Source organism: Haliotis cracherodii, unplaced genomic scaffold, assembly GCF_022045235.1.
Source record: "Haliotis cracherodii isolate W230 unplaced genomic scaffold, xgHalCrac1.p SCAF_8, whole genome shotgun sequence".
Classification (NCBI taxonomy): Eukaryota; Metazoa; Mollusca; class Gastropoda; order Lepetellida; family Haliotidae; genus Haliotis; species Haliotis cracherodii.
In genome coordinates, this window is record NW_027266341.1 from 4,033,278 (window position 1) to 4,054,989 (window position 21,712).

General features: G+C 41.4%; 1 protein-coding gene across 1 annotated transcript in view; it reads left to right on the forward strand.

The window, feature by feature from the left end:
• The window catches only part of LOC139449348 (gem-associated protein 5-like), a 193,904-nt gene that overhangs the window by 30,484 nt on the left and 141,708 nt on the right, over positions 1-21,712 (forward strand). Inside the window, exon 15 of the mRNA XM_071230671.1 lies at positions 9,553-10,071. Within this exon, the coding sequence (XP_071086772.1) occupies positions 9,553-10,071 (519 nt within the window). The remainder of the gene's footprint in view (positions 1-9,552; positions 10,072-21,712) is intronic.

The window sequence follows — 21,712 nt, forward strand, 5'->3', positions numbered from 1 at the left end:
GTTTTTTTCTGACAGAAATTGTAGGCTGATCAGTGACGATAACATCGGTTATATCACTGGGGCTGCAGCAAGATTACACAGAAGCATGGGGCAGAATTTGTAATGATTGGATGAGCTCTACCAAAAATAGATAAAAGAAATACTGGTATTACTGCTGAGATTTTGTTCATAGATTTTTAACCAAGTATAGAGATACATCTCAGAAAGCTCCCAAGGTTGAGGGATTCTGCTTGAAGACTCTCTCTATTGGGAGCTGCATATTCTGTCAGTGCTTCATGAAGGAATAGATAAGCCAGTGTAACATACAGTGGACATTGATCAAAGAATAAGCCAGTGTAAAATGCAGGAGACATTGGTAAAGGGATAAGCCAGACCAACATACAGGAGACATTGGGAAACGGATAAGCCAGACCATCATGCAGGAGGCATTGGTAAATGGATAAGCCAGACGAACACGTAGGAGGCATTGGTAAATTTTTTTCATATGTAACTCAGGGCACACACAAAGAAGTTTAGGTGTGCCGTTTGGAATTGAAGTGTGTCAACAAGGAGAATACTTTTGATCCATCTTCAAACTGAATATCATTACCTTAAAGTAAGTATTCCCCTTGGACACCAGGAACTTATTTAACATACGCCATTTGTGCCTGTTGTGTTGACAGTGCCACACTATAATGCAGTGAAGTCTGAACTCTTGTACCCCTTCATGTTGAATGTCAGGCATGGATATTCATCTTCGTATGTTCTGTCCTGGCTGACATGATGATCTGTTTTATGTCTGTTGGCTCTATCCTACCCAAGATTTTCTTTTCCAACCTACCCATTATATGATGAATTGCAATACATATCCAAACAGGGGGGCACGGGTGGCCCAGTCGTCTAAGGCACAGCAATTCACTTTGCAGAGTTGTGTCCCTTGTGTTTAAAGCTTCATGTCTGTCTTAGACAAAGACATGAATCTTGGGGTTCTAAGATACCACAAACAGTGAGAGTTTGGTGGACATGTTTTACTCAGTCAGCAAGATGGCTGAACAACCAAAGTTGTGACGTCATACACATGACGTTATACAAATGACGTCATACACAAATGCTACAAGTAGTGAGACTACTTGTCACATCTCCCTTTCAATAAACAAATTAAAGTTCGCATGGAATGTAGGGAGTATTGATGGATGACTAGAGTCATAAGTTAAAGTCAAACTATTTGGCACAACTGTTCCTTGTATATCACATTTCTTGTATGTCACTGTTGTTAACTTTCACTTGCTCAAGAGTCATCATGGCACAGTAGGGAAGATTATGAACACCTTCATGTCTGTGGTGACTGTCCAACATAACAATGAGAAACATTAACTTTAACTGAGAATGGACAACAAACGTAAGACTGAAAGTCGGTTAGTTGACCCACTTAAATTAAGTTTAACTGCTAATATTTTTAACACTTTAACTTGATACGTCCTATTCTGTGTAGTCCTTGAGATATTCTGGTTTGCGTATCTCTCTACCTGACCGTGTTGTAACACGCTGCTGGGGTTCATGGGTTTGGTACCCATGTTCTGGCTGTGACTTCGCAGGTGTGTGTGCAGGACTGTGATGCACACCTCTCGAAGGTATGTTCACACTTGTCGTCTCAGGTGAGCTGATGTCTGTCAGCTTTGGAGATTTCCTTGTTACCTCGAGTGTTTCACGACTTGGTGATTCAGATGTTTTTCTCAGATGTCTGCGATTTCGTCTCAGGATCTGATTGTCTTCTGTAATGACCTCGTAGGAACGGGGTCTGTCTTTGATTGGTCCCAAGACTTCTGCTTTCCGCCACAGTTTGTCACCAATTGTTTTGGGTGAGATTCTCACGCTATCACCTCTCTGAAGAAAAGGAAGCTGTTTCGTACCCTGGTTGTAGTATTGAGCTGCCTTGTACTTGAGGTTTCTCATCTTTTCAGTAGTTCCTGAAACAGTCTCCGGAATCAGCAGATTTTCAGGGATAGGTAACAATGTTCGTGTTCGCCTGCTCATGAGCCTTTGAGCAGGACTCGAGTCAAGACCCTGTGTCGGTGTGTTACGAAAGTTCAGTATGGCCAAGTAAGGGTCACTCTTGGCCTGTTTGGCTTTCTTCAGTAATTGTTTTGCAGTTTTCACTGCCTGTTCTGCCTTTCCGTTGCTCTGAGGGTAGGCTGGAGAGGATGTTACATGATTAAATCCCCAGTCATGAGCGAACTTCTTGAATTCCTCTGCTGAGAACTGTGGACCGTTGTCAGATATGCAAGTGTCTGGTATGCCATGTCGTGCGTACTGTCCCTTTAGCTTGTTCACTACTGTGGCTGACCTTGTATCTGTAAGGTAATCAATTTCCCAATAGTTTGAGAAGTAATCTACAGTGATGAGATAGTTGTTGCCATCTAGAACGAACAGGTCTGCTCCAACTTTGGACCATGGTCGGTCTGCTACTGCGTGTGACAACAAGGGTTCCTTAGCTTGTTCCCTGTCACTTTCACGGCAGATGTCACATTTTGCGACATAATCTTTGACTGCCCCATTCATCCCAGGCCAGTAAATACATTCCCTTGCACGTCGGAGACATCCTTCTGCTCCAATGTGTGAAGAATGAATTTGCACTAACAAGTCTCTTCTCAGGATTCGGGGAATCACTACTCTTTGACCTCGGTAGATAATTCCATCTTGTACAGTCAACTCATCTCGACAGTGGAAGTATGGTCTTGCAGCTTCAGGAACATCTTTCAACTGATCCGGCCAGCCCTTCCAAATGATGTCATACACTTGTTGTAGATCTGCGTCCGACTTGACTTTCTCCCGTATCTCTTCCATTCTTGGTTTAGCAATTGGGACGTAGTCTATCATGTTGATGAATTCCTGGTCCATTCCTGTATCTGCATGTTCAGGCAGTGGTGCTCTGCTTAATGTGTCGGCTAACTGCATCTGTTTCCCAGGCCTGTATGCGAGCTGAATGTCGTAGCGCTGCAGTCTTAGCAACATTCTCTGCAGACGCTTGGGTGCACTGTGTAGTGGCTTCCTAACTATAGTCTCAAGTGGCTTGTGGTCAGATTGAACGTCAACTGGCCTTCCGTACGTGTATTGGTGGAACTTTTCCAGCCCATATACAACTGCCAACAATTCCTTCTCGATTTGGGCATACCTGGTTTCGGCGTCTGTCAATGCCCTACTAGCAAAGGCCACAGGTTGACCATCTTGGAGAAGAGCTGCGCCCAAACCTGACATAGATGCATCACACTGAATCGTGACCTGACTCTGTGTGTCGAAGAACTTAAGCACAGGGTACTTGCTTACAAGCCTCTTGATATCATCGACGGCGTCATCATGAATCTGTTCCCAATGCCACTCAACATCCTTCAGAGTCAGCTGCCTAAGTGGTTCACAGGCACTGCTTAGATGTGGGAGGAACTTGCTTAGATAGTTCACGAATCCAACGAAGCGAAGTACACCTTGTACATCTGTTGGTTTCGGCATATCCAGAACAGCTTTGGTCTTTGCTGGGTCAGGCTCTAGACCATTGGATGTAAGACGATGTCCGATGAAGGTAACTTCCTGTACTTTAAATGTTATCTTGTTGGGGTTGATCCGCAGGTTGCGAGCTCTGCAGCGTTCCATGAGCGCTCTGAAGTTTGCATCATGATCTACAGATGCTTCTTCAATGGAGTCTCCTTCGCCATAGATGAGAATATCATCCGCAACTCCTCGTACACCCTTGAGCCCTTCTATGACCTGATCTTGCCGTCGCTGGAATTCCTCTGGAGCGGAGGATATACCAAACGGCATACGTAACCAACGAAAACGTCCAAACGGGGTGTTGAACGTAGTGAGGTATGAACTACTGTCTTCCATAGCCACATGCCAAAACCCATTCTTTGCGTCCACAACGCTAAACACTTTAGCTTTGCCAAGGTCCGGTAAGATATCCTCAATAGTTGGTAGTGGGTAGTGACTGCGGAGAATTGCCCGGTTTAAGTCTTTTGGATCTATGCAAATCCTAAGTTTATTGGGTTTCTCCACGATGACGAGACTAGATACCCAAGGTGTTGGTTCAGTGACAGGAGCGAGTATTTTAAGATTCACCAGACGCTCTAGTTCAGCCTGCAGCTTCGGCTTCAGTGCTAGTGGCACTTTCCTTGGAGGGTGAACGACTGATGCCACCGATGTGTCAAGTCGGATCTTGTATGCTCCTTCAAACTCTCCTGTTCCCGTGAAGACATCTTTGAATTCCTCTTTTACTCCCTTCAATGTTAGATTCTGAGGAACATTAATTGAGTGCATGGATGCTGTCATTACTTTATCAACCATAGTAATGTGTTCATGATCCACTCTTATCAACTTCATACTCATAGACGCGTGACTGCCTAATATTGGCGTAGCACAAGGGTCACTGAGGACAATAAAGTCTACCTTGTACTTTCTCCCATCCTTGGGGTTGACTACTTTTACAGGGCATTTGCCTAAAGGCTTGACGACAGTCTTGTCGTACATTCTCAACAACTGGGATGTATGCTGTAATTCTGTAGTAGGAGGTAGTAGAGAACTTGGTATCAGGTTGCAGGTGGCTCCCGTGTCGACTTGAAATGAAACTGGTTTACCTGCAATGTTCATGGATGCGAATATTTGTCTGGGATATTCAGACTCCTCTTGCACCTGATGCACATCTATCACTGGCTCTGTGAGAGTGAGTGAGTTGATGGTGAAATATTCATCCGAGTCTTCATCTTCATGGATGATATTTACACGTGGTCTAGAGTGGTGAGGTGATTGCATTGTGCGACACATGGCTGGACTGTGGTTCTTCTGCTTACATCTGGAGCAAGTTTTTCCAAATGCAGGGCAGACACTTCGGTTCCTCTCATGTTCTCGCCCACAGAATCTGCACTGTATTGTGTTGCTACTTACAATTGGTTTCACTTGAGTGGCCCGTTGACTGTGCAATCTATAATTCTTTTTCTGTGAGTGATGCTCGCCGACATGTCCAGTGTTCCAATTCTTTGGTTTATTTGACCAGCTCTTTTCTCTAACTGTGTGAACTGTTTGCGCAGTGTCCAAGGTTTTTAATTGTTCCTTAGAAATTTCTGATGCTCTGCATAAGCGTACACACTTCTCCAGATCCAAACCATCCTCTCTCAAGAGTCGTTCACGAAGTTGCTTGTCTGTAACCCCACAGACAATGCGGTCTCTAATCAGTGATTCACTCAATGTACCAAAGTTACATGTGGTAGCTAGGATTTTCAGGTCAGTTATGTATACATCATAGCTCTCACTAGTGTCCTGATTCCTGGTAAAGAATTTATACCTCTCCACAGTTTCCGATTTCTTTGGATTACAATACAGTTCAAACGCATCAAAAACATGTTGTAATGTTCTTTCACCCTCTACCAAGGTGAAGGTTTCATACACTTCCCTACCTTGGGGCCCGATCAGATATCGAAAGTACTTTATTTTCGATTCTGCAGACTTGCCTTCCGTAGAAAGATCTAGGTACAGCTCCGTCTCTTCTCTCCACTTCTTCCATCTGTGTTGAAGATTAGGGGAGTGAAAATCTAACTGATTTGGAGGTTTGAGATGTATGGGTCCTCTCACAACACTCACGTGGTTGCCGCCATTTTCTATGATCTCTTGCGCCTCCTCGTCTCCCATGACGATCCAATGTTGTTTGAAAACGAACGTATGACTCTCCTCACTGTAATACGTGATGAATGCCGTCCGCTTACACTTCTGACACCATGTTTAAAGCTTCATGTCTGTCTTAGACAAAGACATGAATCTTGGGGTTCTAAGATACCACAAACAGTGAGAGTTTGGTGGACATGTTTTACTCAGTCGGCAAGATGGCTGAACAACCAAAGTTGTGACGTCATACACATGACGTTATACAAATGACGTCATACACAAATGCTACAAGTAGTGAGACTACTTGTCACACCTTGGACACGCCAGTAACCTATGATTGTGGGTTCGAATCCTGGTTCGTCCCTATTATGTTTCTAGGTTTGTCAGCACCATACCGTGCTCATGGGTTTCACCTAAGAGGTAAACGTCTGGGACATTGCAGGCCTTCCTCCTGCATTAAGCTGACATGCCGCGATATGACTGGAATACTGTTGAAAGCGGCATTCAATCCAATTCACCTACTCACATATCCAAATACAGACTTAAGTGTCACAACTCATTGCAATACAACATGCCAGTGAATACACAGCTCTTGCATCCAACATGAAACTTTTTATGCCTCTTTTTATAATGGGGAAATTCTTGACATTTAACTCCTGAACGGCCTGCCTACACATTAGTTGTCAAACTTGTTGACTGTGAAGTAATTGTTTAACTCACCTCACTTGGCTGACCTTATGTCGTCCATTATTTGTCGGCAACAGCAGTCAAAGCATTTTTAATCTTTTGCCTCATCTCAAAAAAGGCTAGATAATTTGAGTTGAAACCTTTGGTGTGTGTTCCCTCTTATATATCTTCAAGGCATCAAATCGAACATTTCACAAGATTACCAGGACTTTCTTTTCTTTTCTTATAATACAATTTGGATGTCTTCTCCGACATGTCAGAAATTACATTAGGCTGTTGTAATTCATGGAATATGATGAAACTTATAATTCATGAACTTGAGGACAGGGTCTGAGTCAAATCGACTTTGGGTTATCTCCATATAAGGTCAAGGTCATTAGAGGTCAAATTATGAAACTTCGGATTAATTCAACAGGAAACTACAATCTTCCTATCGCTCTTTGTTGACTCTAAATAATTAACTCAATACATGTCATGGGTCATGACTATATCAAATGTCAAGGTCAGTGTGATGGTCATTCACTTGTGAAACTACTTGTAAATACGAGTATTTTCATTGAGGAAATAGTCATTCAGAAAGTATTGGCAGTTTGAAATGGAGACTGCGTATTTATACAGATAAAATTATTAAATTTGAACTTAATACACACAAAAGGTCCCTTCTCTGGAAAAAATAATTCAGTCTTGGAAAGTATCTCTTAGATGAATTTACTTCAGTAGTTTCTGAGAAAACCTGTCCCATTTCATGCAGGATGCACTAAGTTGAAAAGCACGGAGCAAGTGCCATCACCCTGTAAAAAAAGAATTTAGGACTCATGTTTTCAACCTCATTTTAGATCATGACCAGTAACATCAGAGTGTAAAATTAAATGAGAACAAATAGACGGGCAAACTCCCCCATCTTTAGGGCGGGGGATTAAATGATGGAAATGTGAATGGGTGACCTTGAAGGTCAAGATCACTCGGGGTATGAGGGTGTCAAACAAGAAAATTTTATTGATGATTGAAATTTGATGAAACAGTAATCATGATCTTTAAGGTGGGGTCTCAATCACAGAATGTTAGAATGTTCTTGAAATACTTCCAACTGATATTGAAGGTCAAATTCACTCAAGAATGTTGCATGTTAACTCAAGAAGTGTTTCTTGGAGTAGCCTAAAACTTGATACATGTCATCTTAGGGCGAGGCACTGAAGATATAAGGTTTTGAGTGACCTTCATTGATGGTCCCTGAAAGGGTCATTTGTGAGGGAAACATTGTTTGATAGGCATTACTAAGAAGTTGACGGATGACAAGATAGACACAATTTTATGGATAACAACTTCTTTAATACTGTGAAAAGCGACGTTTCGGTATAGATCCTTATACCGTTGTCAAGCAAGACTGAATGAGGGACATAGTGAAGAATATATATAGTAGGTTGAGGATTAACAGTAGAGGATTAACAGTAACAACAATTGCATACATGAGTGGGATAACATCGGTAGGTATTGACAACAAAGGATGATGCTATCACAACACGATGGACAGAAAACACATAGGTGGAAGCCAATAGGGACATGAAGCCAATAAACAGGATAAGTGATTATTGTTTGAGTTCATAGTAGGCGGGTGGGATGAAATAGCCTTGATCTCTGTTGATTGATGGCTTGTGGCGGCGAATGTGGACTGCTTCTGTTAGTTTTCTTTTAGTGAAATCATGGAGGTTGTTGGCGAGGGAGTGAGGGAGTTTGGCTTTATTACCAGCCCCTGTTTGGTTGACATCAACTAGAAATAATCAAGTATGTGATTGACTGAAATGAGCGTAAACACACTTAAACAGGAAATGCATTTAACTTTCTTATTAATGTTGTTAGCAGCAGTGGATATTCTGTTTTAAAGTTGTCTTGCATGACACATGTTTTCCCGAGCAGGAAGTAAAGTCACTATACTGAAAATGATGTCATTAAGTACTGGTATATTGTTAATCTCAAACAGTTACCTCAGTATATTTGCTTAATATTGGCCATTAATGGTCTGACCTTTCCGGAGGTCATCCAGTGGAATTCCTTTGGAATCCCAGAAAACTGTCTCCTTGCCAGCTGATGACTTTACCTTCTTTGAATGAGGAGACGTCAGATGTTTCCGTTCTTTTGACTGTTGTTTCGTATCAGGGCGAAAGTGGTTTACACAGGTTTCATCCATGGTTCCATATCGCTAACAAAATCAGCTGCGTCTGCTTCAAAATGATGCAATTTTCACTGGAGCTGGTGAACCTGGAGCATTTCTGTTCAGGAGGTTTCTGGGGCAGTCGGTAGCCTAGTGGTTAAAGGGTTCGATTTCTGACATGGGTACAATGTGTGAAGCCCATTTCTGGTGTCCCCTGCCGTGATATTGCTGGAATATTGCTAAAAGCGGCGTAAAACCATCGATACTCAATCACTAAATGGCCAAGCTTCAGTTGCTAGAGGCTTATAGCCGATCTTTTTAACAGTTGTAAATAGTATTGTTTCTACATAGATAGCCATTGGAGTTCAGTTGGAGTCACTTGATGGTGGTGTGGTAGCCAATTTTGTCCATTTTTATCAATAGAGAATGCCTTGTCACTTTGATGCCTGCAGATTTGTGATGATTTCTAATACATGCAAACTGTTAGGGATGTACAATGAATCCTTCATAGATACGCTCTCAGCTTAATGAAATCATGTATTGTTCAAGCAATTAGATTTTTAGTGGTAGTTTTTAGTCCTTGGTATTTATGAAGACAACATTTGAATGTCAGTGCTGACAGCATCTTTTGTTAAGGGACTGTCTTTGTTGATGTTTGACTACATATATCATACCGGGTTGAGCTACAGTGTTATCGCACTGTCTTTTCTTTATTAGTTTGCATCGAGGAAAATGCCAGTGTGAATTCCTCAATGGTTCCATGACACTGAACAATAAGTGGCTACCATGTTATACTTGGAAATATTCATGTAAACTTATTATTAAGAAGTTTAGCTATAATTTCTTTTTGCTGCGTCCATTTGCATGACGGCAGAACCATGTTGATGGCAATGAGAGTGGTACATGAGTCAACATTTGGCTTGGAATGAAATGAATGGTCACAAATGCTATAACTGAGTTATTGTTTATGGCAAGTATTTCAATGAATGTGCTGTAATAGTTTGTGCTCGTTTGCAAAATGTACATATCCTCCCTCAATACAGTTTGAGCAATATTTCTATGAAAGCTTTATTCAAAATAACTATTTGTAGGAAAGAAAAAGAAGAAGAAGAAGAAATCTCACAGTGTCAATACAGACAGTAGTCTGGTGTCCTCCAAAGGATCATCTCCGACAGTGTTTGAAGTAGCAGACGTCACAGAAGGTGAGGGCAATGACAGCTTTGGCAGTGATGCAAAGGGACATAACTGGACTGATAAACAGAATGGACAACCACAAGAAAACTTGAAGGCCACAGAGGGGGACTGGCCATCTGAAAATGTGGATGCAGCAGGGCGGAGTAAACAGGCACAAGAGGGGAAGCGGGCCAAGGAGAGGAAGAAGCTGGACTTCCAGGATGAGCTGGCTGAGTTGAGGGAGATGTTGGAGATGAGGAAGAAACAGATACTGAAGGAGCAGCAGCAGCAACCACAGTCACAGCAGACGTCACAGCCGCTGAAGGCATCCCAACAGCACAGTAAGTCTCAGCAGAAGGCACCGAGAACAGCTACAAGACATGATGGCAGCATGCTGGAGCTGACACCTGGTGTACAGGAAGATGGCGATGAGGAAGGTATGTTACATTCCACGGCTACTGCTTTAAGGACATGGGGGTAGGCATCCATCCAATTGTAATTCAAAGTGGCTACAAATATCTTCTCAAAAGTATAAAGTCTGTTGAAAGAAAAAAAGGTTCCTGTTTGAAAGCTTTTTCTCATTTGAAAGTTGGTGTAATTAAAAGATTCTGTGATACTTTCATTTGAGATTACTTTGACAATTCTAGATTCTTCTATAACTTCCATGTGTCTTGTGATTGTCATGAAGCTGTCAGGCAGGCTGGTGAATGTGGAATCTCTATGAGAGTGTGGATAAGTGAATGGGGAAATATCTTCCTACAACTAGAAGTGTCATACTCCGGGGTTTGCTCACATTAGAGATGAACATTGTCACTATTGTATTGCAGCTTGTTGCTATATGCGAGGGCTGTATATATATACCAACATGCATATACAGTAGTCCCGCTGGCCTTTGAAACTGCCAGTCCACCACAACTGGCAACTCTAAAAATTACCAGTCCCCCCTAATTTTTGTCAGTCCCAACTTTCAACAAATGAAAATCACCTGGTTTTAATTCTTTCAACTTTCTTTTTGCATAATATTTCAAGACTAAATCACTGGAAATATATATTTAACCTTGAAGCAAAGCGAAATGTTATTTAATAGCACTAAAAACAGACAAGGGGAACTTCTAAGAAGTCAACTGATAAGTTGACTTTGTTTGAAATATATACTTATATGAATATCGTCAATGTTTTGTTCAACAAAGATTTATAAGATGCTATATTAGCCGGTCCACAGGGACTGGCAGTAACATGAATTACCGGTCCAAGCCTAATTTTACCGGTAAAAAACTGGTAATTACCGGTAAACGGGAACACTGAAATAGGATGATTAAGTGAAAAGGACTTTCTGCACACTTGCAGAAAGTAATTGATTTTACATGGATATATCCAACTTAGTTTGGCAACTTAGGTTTGTTTTCACTGCAACATCTTGTGGCAAGACTCGAACTCACAAACTTAAGATTGTTAACCCAACAAGCTGATCAACTGACATCCTGCTGACCAACATCCACACTGATAAACTGATTGAAAATTTACCTAGTCATGCCTGAAAAGTTAAGGAAATGAACCAAAAGGGACGAAGTGGTATGGTTACGGATAGCCATGACGTTTCATGGCTGCAGTCTGCAGACACTTATGAGTGGTCACAATTCCATTTGGCACACTTATCCCATCCAATCATCTACAACATCCCGAGTGGTGATGGATGAGCTGATATGGCACAATATGTAAGTTTACATGGCACAATCTGTAAGTTTACATGGCTCAATCTGTAAGTTTACATGGCTCAATCTGTAAGTTTACATGGCACAATCTGTAAGTTTACATGGCTCAATCTGTAAGTTAACATGGCACAATCTGTAAGTTTACATGGCACAATCTGTAAGTTTACATGGCTCAATCTGTAAGTTTACATGGCTCAATCTGTAAGTTTACATGGCTCAATCTGTAAGTTTACATGGCTCAAACTGTAAGTTTACATGGCACAATCTGTAAGTTTACATGGCACAATCTGTAAGTTTACATGGCACAATCTGTAAGTTTACATGGCTCAATCTGTAAGTTTACATGAATGACAGGGTATACAGTTGGATGATTTTGTGACAGGAACATACAGGAGAGATCATGGTAAGGAGCAAGGAAGGCAAGGCTAGTGAGGCCAAGAGGGGGATCAAACAGAGCAAGTGTTTTGTCTGGTTTGTTCATTTGTTGTTTAACGCCGCACTCATCAATATTCCAGCCATATGATGGTGGTCTGTAAATAGTCGAGTCTGGACCAGAAAACCAGGGATTTGTGATCAAGCGATGTGAGTTGAAGTATCATGACAAATTTTTAGCCAGTATATTTTACACCAAGCAACTTCATCCTGCTTTCTCAACGTTTCTGTGTGAAGAAGAATGGCAGCAGACAATTTGAAAACTATAAACATGAAAGGGTCAAGAATACCTTGATAAGTGCATTTATTACCCTGCTTCAATACTTTGGCTGTAAAATATCGATCTGTGTCATTACAAGCCTAACGCATTCATAGCAAGAGATGTCCCATGGTAGATATATTGTGCTGGGACCAACAACCTTTGGATGTGGGGAGTTTCAATAAATAAAACCTAATGACACTTCTGGGCAAAATCATAAAACTTTTCAGTTGAAAATATAATAAATATTCGTTCCCATATATCGTCCATTTAGCCTCATGGATTAAGTCGAAAACAAAAACGAAAAATATCTTGAAAATAAAAATGCTTTCATGAACTGGTGCTTGTTATAAAATGCACTGTCACAGACTTTATTTTGTGAACAAATATTGAAAACTCTCAACATCACTGGGCTTATTCAATGACATTGCGTGCAGAGATGATAGTCCACTGGGAGGAGCTGATGGCATTTGGAGGCTTGAGTGATAGACCCAAAACATGTTTCATGCTGAACATAGAATGATTTCCACCATTTTTGTTTACCTTTGATATAATTTGCTTTTAACACAGTAATATAAGGTTATTAAAGTAATTATTAGCACCTCGACATGGGTGCAATGTGTGAAGCCCATTTCTGGTGTCCCTCGCCATGATATTGCTGGAATATTGCTAAAAGCGGCGTAAAACCATACTCACTCACTCAATTATTAGCACCTGGTAAAACAAGTGCCAAAGTAACTCTGCTGTGGAATGCAAACATTTGTTTACAAACAAATTTGAAAACTTGCGTCAAGTCGTCCATTGAGAGGTTGCAGTAGGAAGTAACAGGTACGTGCGACAGTGCGTAGACTGAGGGTGTACAGCGTATAACCCTGCACCACTCATGCACCTCACTCCAACTCTTGTTGGATGGGGGGGCACGGGTGGCCCAGTCGTCTAAGACGCCGCGATTCACTGTGCAGAGTTGCGTCCCTTGGGCACGCCAGAAACCTATGATTGTGGGTTCGAATCCCGGTTCGCTTCGATTATGTTTCTAGGTTTGTCAGCACCATACCTGTGCTCACCAAAGTGGTAAACGTCTGAGACCTGCATCACTTCGGGCTTCCCTCCCACATTAAGCTGACTTGCCGCATTATAACTGGAATACTGTTAAAGGCGGCATTAAACTAAACTCACTCACTCACTCACTCTGAGACCTGCATCACTTCGGGCTTCCCTCCCACATTAAGCTGACTTGCCGCATTATAACTGGAATACTGTTAAAGGCGGCATTAAACTAAACTCACTCACTCACTCACTCTGAGACCTGCATCACTTCGGGCTTTCCTCCCACATTAAGCTGACACGCCGCAATATAACTGGAATACTGTTAAAAGCGGCGTTAAACCCAACTCACTCACTCACTCACTCACCTCCCACATTAAGCTGACACGCCGCAATATAACTGGAATACTGTTAAAAGCGGCGTTAAAACCAACTCACTCACTCACTCACTCACTCACTCACTCACTCCACTCACTCCACTCACTCACTCACTCACTCACTCACTCACTCACTCACTCACTCACTCACTCACTCACTCACTCACTCACTACAAGAGGATGGCCCAGCTAGCTAGGTTTCATATTGCTGTCCATGGCACGACTCACATCCAGGATCATTGTTTTGTTAGATGGCCTCATCCTCTGTTAAGAAACATCAATTTTTAATTCTCCTGCAAACTTAAGTTTTTGACCCTTCCTGCCAATGAGCCTCAAACGTCCCTTCCTTAAGAAAATTGCAGTTCAATATGTTGTTTCACTGCCACAATGGCAAAAATCCCAGGTCCTGTCTACCAGCTCATTACTGATTCTTTTGATAGGATGGCTTCCTGTGACGCCTTAACACAACCTATTCCTCATTGCACCAGCGGATGTCTATGTTTGTGTTTGCCTTAGGATCTTATATTTTCCATGTTGTTGTATGTGTCAGGGTTGTATGGTGGAGATGGTGAAATAACTGTTGGTGCTCTTGTTGCACTTGAATTTGCAAAATTCTTTGGGGGATTCTGATTAACAGTGTGTCTTCTCTTGCCTGCATTGTTTGTGTTCCTGTGCAGATTCAGGAGAAGCCTATGTACACACCCGTGTCCAAAATAGACTTCTGTCCAATACCCCATGGCTACTTTTTTACTTTCTGACTAGTGAAAATAGAACCTAACCCGACTAGCTAGCTGATTTCAAGGATGTGCTATTTGTCTTGCATGTTATGGTCCCTTGTCTCTAGTTCTGATAGTGACAGAAACCTGTTTCATATTGACTCACATTGATATTGACTGCTAATCTTGAGGAAACTTGAAATTTTTTTCTCTCTCTACCACCAGATTTCTCCTTGTTTTTTTATAGTGTAAAAGAAAATCTGGCTTCTGTAATTGTCTTGTAAAATATTATCTGGCTCTGTTGAAAAATTATTTCACACACTGCTTTCCACAAACTTGTCAAACTTTGGAGTTTAAGAGCTGGGTAGGTCACAAGGATCTGACATTGTATTTCTGTGGGTGGAGGGTAGCTTAGTGGTTAATACATTTCTCACACTATGTTCAGCTGTGTTCATTTCAACAATATGTGAAGCCATCTGTTGGGAACAGAGTAACCCACCCGACTTGCGCAGTACCTCTTCCTGTGAGGGGCAGACTAGGACCCCAGTACCCGATGTTTGTCTTTCTGTGAGGGGCAGGCTTGGACCCCAGTACCCGATGTTTGTCTTTCTGTGAGGGGCAGACTAGGACCCCAGTACCCGATGTCTGTCTTTCTGTGAGGGGCAGACTAGGACCCCAGAACCCGATGTTTGTCTTTCTGTGAGGGGCAGACTAGGACCCCAGTACCCGATGTTTGTCTTTCTGTGAGGGGCAGACTAGGACCCCAGTACCCGATGTTTGTCTTTCTGTGAGGGGCAGACTAGGACCCCAGTACCCGATGTTTGTCTCACTGTGAGGGGCAGACAAGGACCGGAATGCCTGATGTTTATCTCTCTGTGAGGGGCAGACTAGGACCCCAGTACCTAGACGAGGTCTTCCCTTGAGGGGAAGACTAGGTACCTAGTACCTGATGTTTGTTTTCCTGCAAGGATTCCTGAGAATAAGTTCCCAATACCTGACTCCCCAGAAACTAGGTCCTCAAGGGAGCAGCCAAGCAATGATCCTCCACACATTTCTTTCTATGTATTTCAGGAAAATATCTTATCTCTCATTCCTAAATGTTTGTCTGAATGAAAGCCTTCAAAATTTTATAACAAATAAGCATAATTAATCCAAGTTTAGAACTGTTTGCTAATGCTTTCAGTCACTAGAAATCCTGGTCAAGACGTGATTATCACACTCACTCACTCACTCACTCACTCACTCACTCACTCACTCACTCACTCACTCACTCTTCAAACCAAATATCTGCAGATTTGCTGCAAAATCCATTTCCCATCAGTCTGCAGATCAGCACATCATTGCAGTTTGATAGGTATTTTACCATATAAATATTTCCTTCAAAAGTACATGACAGTAAGTTTAACAACACATGCCAATTCTAGACATCATATTTGTTGACCTTGAGAAGTTGCAGTGCATGCTCTTCCCCCAAGTGTGATAACGGTCATACCAGTATATCATGTTACTAGTAATTTCTCTCAGGCTGTCAATGTCATACTAGATCGATACAAGGATGGTATAGGTTGGCAGCATCCTCAATCAATAGAGAAGCCAAAATATGGTCTTCATGTTGGTATCCGGGACAGAGAAGTTTGATAAGGGAAACTTATCAGTTGTCAGCTTCCTGTTTTGTGAGAGCTGGTCAGTGACCTGGCATGGGTGTCATTATCACTGGAGGAAATGGTTTTGCATACATGCCAACTATTACGATTTTGGCAGAACCATTACGATTACTTTAACCTAATATTTCTGAAATAATTTAGTGAAATATATTACAAATTTTGCAAGACAAAACATAGCAGTGGTTATGAAAAGTTATTGACAGCCACAGCCGGCATTGTCACACATCCAAATACTCAGTTAATAATCACTTGTTTTAGATTGTGATGCAATGTTTACTGATTTTGAGTGATGATTCAGTGACTACCACTGTACCCTGTTTACCCAGATCTATTCCATATTGTCCCTTGGGCACGCCAGAAACCTATGATTGTGGGTTCGAATCCCGGTTCGCCCCGATTATGTTTCTAGGTTTGTCAGCACCATACCCGTGTTCGTGGGTTTCACTGAAGTGGTAAACGTCTGAGACCTGCATCACTTCGGGCTTTTCTCCCACATTAAGCTGACACGCCGTGATATAACTGGAATACTGTTAAAAGTGGCGTAAAACCCAACTCACTCTCTCACTCTATTCCATATTGCCACAATGTGCAGTTGACATCACTGTTTTGTTACAAGGGAAATACAGACTGATGCTATGAAGAATGTGGCTGCTTTTGTTGAAGAAAGGTTTTAGTTCGTTCCATTGAATTTTGGATTTGATGTGGTGAAAAAAAGTTTCAATTGCCTTGTCAGAATTGTTTATGTTATTTGTATTGATGTAAACAAGAGCTTCAAACTTTGGTATATCTTTGGGGAGGTTGATGCAGTTTGACATGATGCATTCATCAGATGAAATCATTACAACATGCGTCATCTCAACGGGTAACCAACCACTGGAGTTGAGTACACTGGAACCCTGTTAATCCGGACGGTCTCATTTTCAGCCAAATTGTTAAGATTTTTTAAACTTTTGTGTGAAGAGTTACTTCCCTTATCAATATGGCAAATGTTGGATTTGGCAGTTGTCACTTCTTCTTCGGGGTTTGTTTGGAAATGGTGAGGCATGTCATGTTGTTGTGACAATGTCATCTTGAACGGTTGCCTCGTCAGCTGATGGAAGGATGCTGACATGGTTAAAACTGTTATGGATTGTTGGTTGATTTAAAACTAAGAGCAGCTATGACAAGCAGTGTTGTCAGGCAGTAAAATCACGTTCTGCCCATATGAACACATCTGTCAAAGTGTTGTCAGGCAGTAAAATCCTGTTCAGCCCACATGAACACATCTGTCAAAGTGTTGTCAGGCAGTAAAATCACATTCTGCCCACATGAACACATCTGTCAAAGTGTTGTCAGGCAGTAAAATCCCGTTCTGCCCACATGAACACATCTGTCAAAGTGTTGTCAGGCAGTAAAATCCTGTTCTGCCCACATGAACACATCTGTCAAAGTGTTGTCAGGCAGTAAAATCACATTCAGCCCACATGAACACATCTGTCAAAGTGTTGTCAGGCAGTAAAATCACATTCTGCCCACATGAACACATCTGTCAAAGTGTTGTCAGGCAGTAAAATCACATTCTGCCCACATGAACACATCTGTCAAAGTGTTGTCAGGCAGTAAAATCCTGTTCTGCCCACATGAACACATCTGTCAAAGTGTTGTCAGGCAGTAAAATCCCGTTCTGCCCACATGAACACATCTGTCGAAGTGTTGTCGGGCAGTAAAATCACGTTCTGCCCATATGAACACATCTGTCGAAGTGTTGTCAAGCAGTAAAATCCGGTTCTGCCCACATGAACACATCTGTCAAAGTGTTGTCAGGCAGTAAAATCACTTCCTGCTCACATGAACACATCTGTCAAAGTGTTGTCAGGCAGTAAAATCACATTCTGCCCACATGAACACATCTGTCAAAGTGTTGTCAGGCAGTAAAATCACATTCTGCCCACATGAACACATCTGTCAAAGTGTTGTCAGGCAGTAAAATCACATTCTGCCCACATGAACACATCTGTCAAAGTGTTGTCAGGCAGTAAAATCACATTCTGCCCACATGAACACATCTGTCAAAGTGTTGTCAGGCAGTAAAATCACATTCTGCCCATATGAACACATCTGTCAAAGTGTTGTCAGGCAGTAAAATCACATTCTGCCCACATGAACACATCTGTCAAAGTGTTGTCAGGCAGTAAAATCACATTCTGCCCACATGAACACATCTGTCAAAGTGTTGTCAGGCAGTAAAATCACATTCTGCCCACATGAACACATCTGTCAAAGTGTTGTCAGGCAGTAAAATCACATTCTGCCCACATGAACACATCTGTCAAAGGGTTGTCAGGCAGTAAAATCCTGTTCTGCCCACATGAACACATCTGTCAAAGTGTTGTCAGGCAGTAAAATCACATTCTGCCCACATGAACACATCTGTCAAAGTGTTGTCACAAGCACAGAACAAGAATGATGGCAATTAAAAACCATATGGTTCTTGCTGTTTATTCATTAGTATGTTTAGTTATATGTATGCTCCTGCAAAATTGTGATTTTTACTTGTTCCTTGTTCAATCATTCATTATTCAGTGGGGCGGTCGGGTAGCCTGGTGGTTAAAGCATTTGCTCGTCACGCGGAAGACCCTGGTTCGATTCCCAAAGTGTGAAGCCCATTTCTGGTGTCCCCCGGGGTGATATTGCTGGAATATTACTAAACGCGGCGTAAAACCCCACTCACTCACTCACTCACTCATTATTCAGTCTTGCTTGACACTAAGGTAATTTAAGTTGTTATCCATAAATCTTTGTTTGCTTTGTCATCTGTCAACTTGTAAGAAATGCATTTAAAGCCATCAAAATTGCCCATTTCTGGATATATGTTTGTTTTCTATATACTGGCCTACATTATGTATGATGAGTGATGACAGGTCATAGTGACTCTTTGTTCAGTGAGTGGCATATGCCGTAGTTATGATGTTACGTTGAATTTCACTTGAGAAAATCATATTTGGTATCTCAAGGCATGAGACATTTTGTTTTTATGTTATCTTGCATTGAACATCTGTTTTCCCAAACTGAAAACAATGTTATTGAACCGAAAGTGTTCATAACTTTAGTATTAAGGTAGCTATTGGCTACAGGCACAGGACGATGTTGGCGAGGTGAACTGTCACCTGATTTGGTTTGACGTCAAATTAATTCATTTCACTGTTGGGACATTTGGGGGCATTCAAAAAACAAAAGGTAGAGATGGCGGTGCCGTTGTTTTGGAGGTAATGCAAACACCTTTCTACTGCAATCTGAAATGGAAGCACATACTAAAGAGAGACAATTGTAAACTGCCAATAGCTTGTCACCATTCACTGTCAAATAAATTAACTTCTGATGTTAAGTTAGAGGTTGATTCACAACAGTAAGGTTCTGTTACATCTACTTGACTTGGCCACCATTTCAGTGAACCCTTAAAGAGGCCCTGCAAATACTCATTCAAATATGGCAGCATGAACTGAAATATTAACGCTGAGCACAGCCTCATTATGGGGCTCATGAATTCATCTGTCACACAAGCTGGGGTTTCTTTGTGACCATTCTGTGGTTGACTGGCAGGATTCTGGAATCTAGCTATTGAAGGTTTGTGCTTGTTGTGTTCTGGTATTATTTAGTAAAAACTGAACAGATTCCCTTTTTATCACAAGTGAGACATTGTATTGCCAGTTTTATTTTTCCAAGCAAATGTATGTTGAATTTCAAAAGCCTGGTTTAATTTAATTGCAAGTAAGAACATTGAAAAATGTAAAATAACACTGGAAATAACAGATTGAGAAAACATTTCCACAGCTTTCAAATATGTGTGATCAAATATGATGATGGTTCTGTTTTTTGTTACACAGTTCTTTTGTTAATTCAGGAAGCACTGTGTGTAATATAACATTGATTTATTCGTCAACATTTCAATATGAAAACAAAGACATAACAGAATGTAGAGTTTTTGAGGAGACATTTATCTAATCAAGATACACTGAATTATTCTGATCAAAAGTTTACAGATAAGAGTTAAATTATATGTCTCTGCTAGCTTGTGTTCTTTGAGAGGTTGCACAAACATATTTGATAACAGAATGGGTTATATGTTGATGGTTGTGATAGTATTCTTGCAGTACCTTCTTTCCCCAGTTAATGAAATGTTTGTAGCAGATACACAGACTTTTGAGGATTTTCTGGGCTCATACAAGTAAATTGCAGTAACCTGCTGAAAAGGGCAGTATGACGCAAACATTCCTGCCAAGCCCTCAGATCGGTCAGCTAATCGGGTCATTGATGTTTACTGGTGTATCACCATAATCAGTCTTGTCGTTTATCAATCTATGACAGCGGAATTGGAGACAGACAGTCCTTAATGCGAGTGAAGAGAAGCCATTAATGAAGACATCTCCAAATGTGATTTGCGAAGGAGCTAGAAGAAATGTAGACTGCTTCCAATGTAAACATGAGGATTTGAGACTTCCCTTTTCAGATGAAACAAAAGTTGAAACAGTTCAGTGAGGGCTTGAGTGAATGTTATTTTATGCTGAATCAACAATATGTCTGCTCTTTCACAGCTATGTCACTGCTTTCTCACATCATGTACTGTCCTGATGGAAGAGCATATTTATTCTCAGTTTCCCATGTTTCGGTCTTTGTTTCCGCCTGTAATGGCCTCAAGAGTGTGGTATATTATGCTTCACTTATTGTCTGGCCTTTTGGAAGATAGTCCACCATGACCACACCATCTCAGAGCACATCTGATTCTGAACCCCTCAACTTTTCCAGCTGATTGGACAATCTTTGCCTTCTTTGGTGGTGGTGGTGATAAATGTTTCCACTGTTTTGACACGAAGTGCTGAATCCAGGTTTTATCACAGTCAAAAATCATTGCAAGAACCTCTCTGAGTCAACTACAAACAGAGCTACTTATCACGAGAAACGTTGCGTTGCACCTGGTGCACTTTTTTAACACATGTCAGAAGCTGTGGAACCCAACATGGTACTTTCACCATTGCCAAAGTTGCTGTGATAATCGAATGTACTCTCTCCAGGGAAATGCCTACTGAACCTGCAGTATTCACCGGTTGGTCATCACCATATCGTGTATTCTCTGGATCATTTCTGGTGTTGCTGACATCACAGGCCTTCCAGGACAGGGGTCATCTTCAAGGCTCTCTCTGCCATGCTTATACTCTGCTGTCCACCTTTTCATGGTGGAATAGGAAGGGGCATCCTTCCCTAGTGTTATACTCATATCTTCATGGAGCGCTATTTGTGTTCAGCCCTTTTACTGCAAGTACTTGATCACTGCATTCCATCAGGAGCGAAATAACTTGCTCAATTGAAGTTTTTGAGATGTAGCTCTGTGACATCATGTGATGTCCACAACAAATCATGTTTCACTGGTACATCTCTTCTTCTATGTGAGGCTTAGAATTTTTTGAAATGCATTAATACTTATAATGTATTGTTTCACTTCTAATTGCAGTGGTAAAACTGCTGTTGGGTTGCCCCTGACTTTGGTCAGTGTCATTGTTGTAGTATACTATGTATGTACCTCAGATTCCTTCTGTGTTTAAGTCTGTAGCCTGGCCAAAGTCACAATACACAAGTGTACCCTAGGGGTGATATTATTAAATACAAGGTAAAAGCAATTTGCGTAAGAAGTTGTGATGTAAAGTCTGGCATGCTACAGCACAGTACTGTTATTAGGAAGTCAGGACGTTGGTGTGGATTGATTTTGCTACGGTTTATCATTAGTGCTGGAGTGATAGATCGAATAAACGGTCAATCAATCAATCTGGAAAGTGAAACGATTATCGGTCTGCTAAGCGGTATAATAAAGACTGTAGTTTACTGGGTGCAGCTCAAATGGTC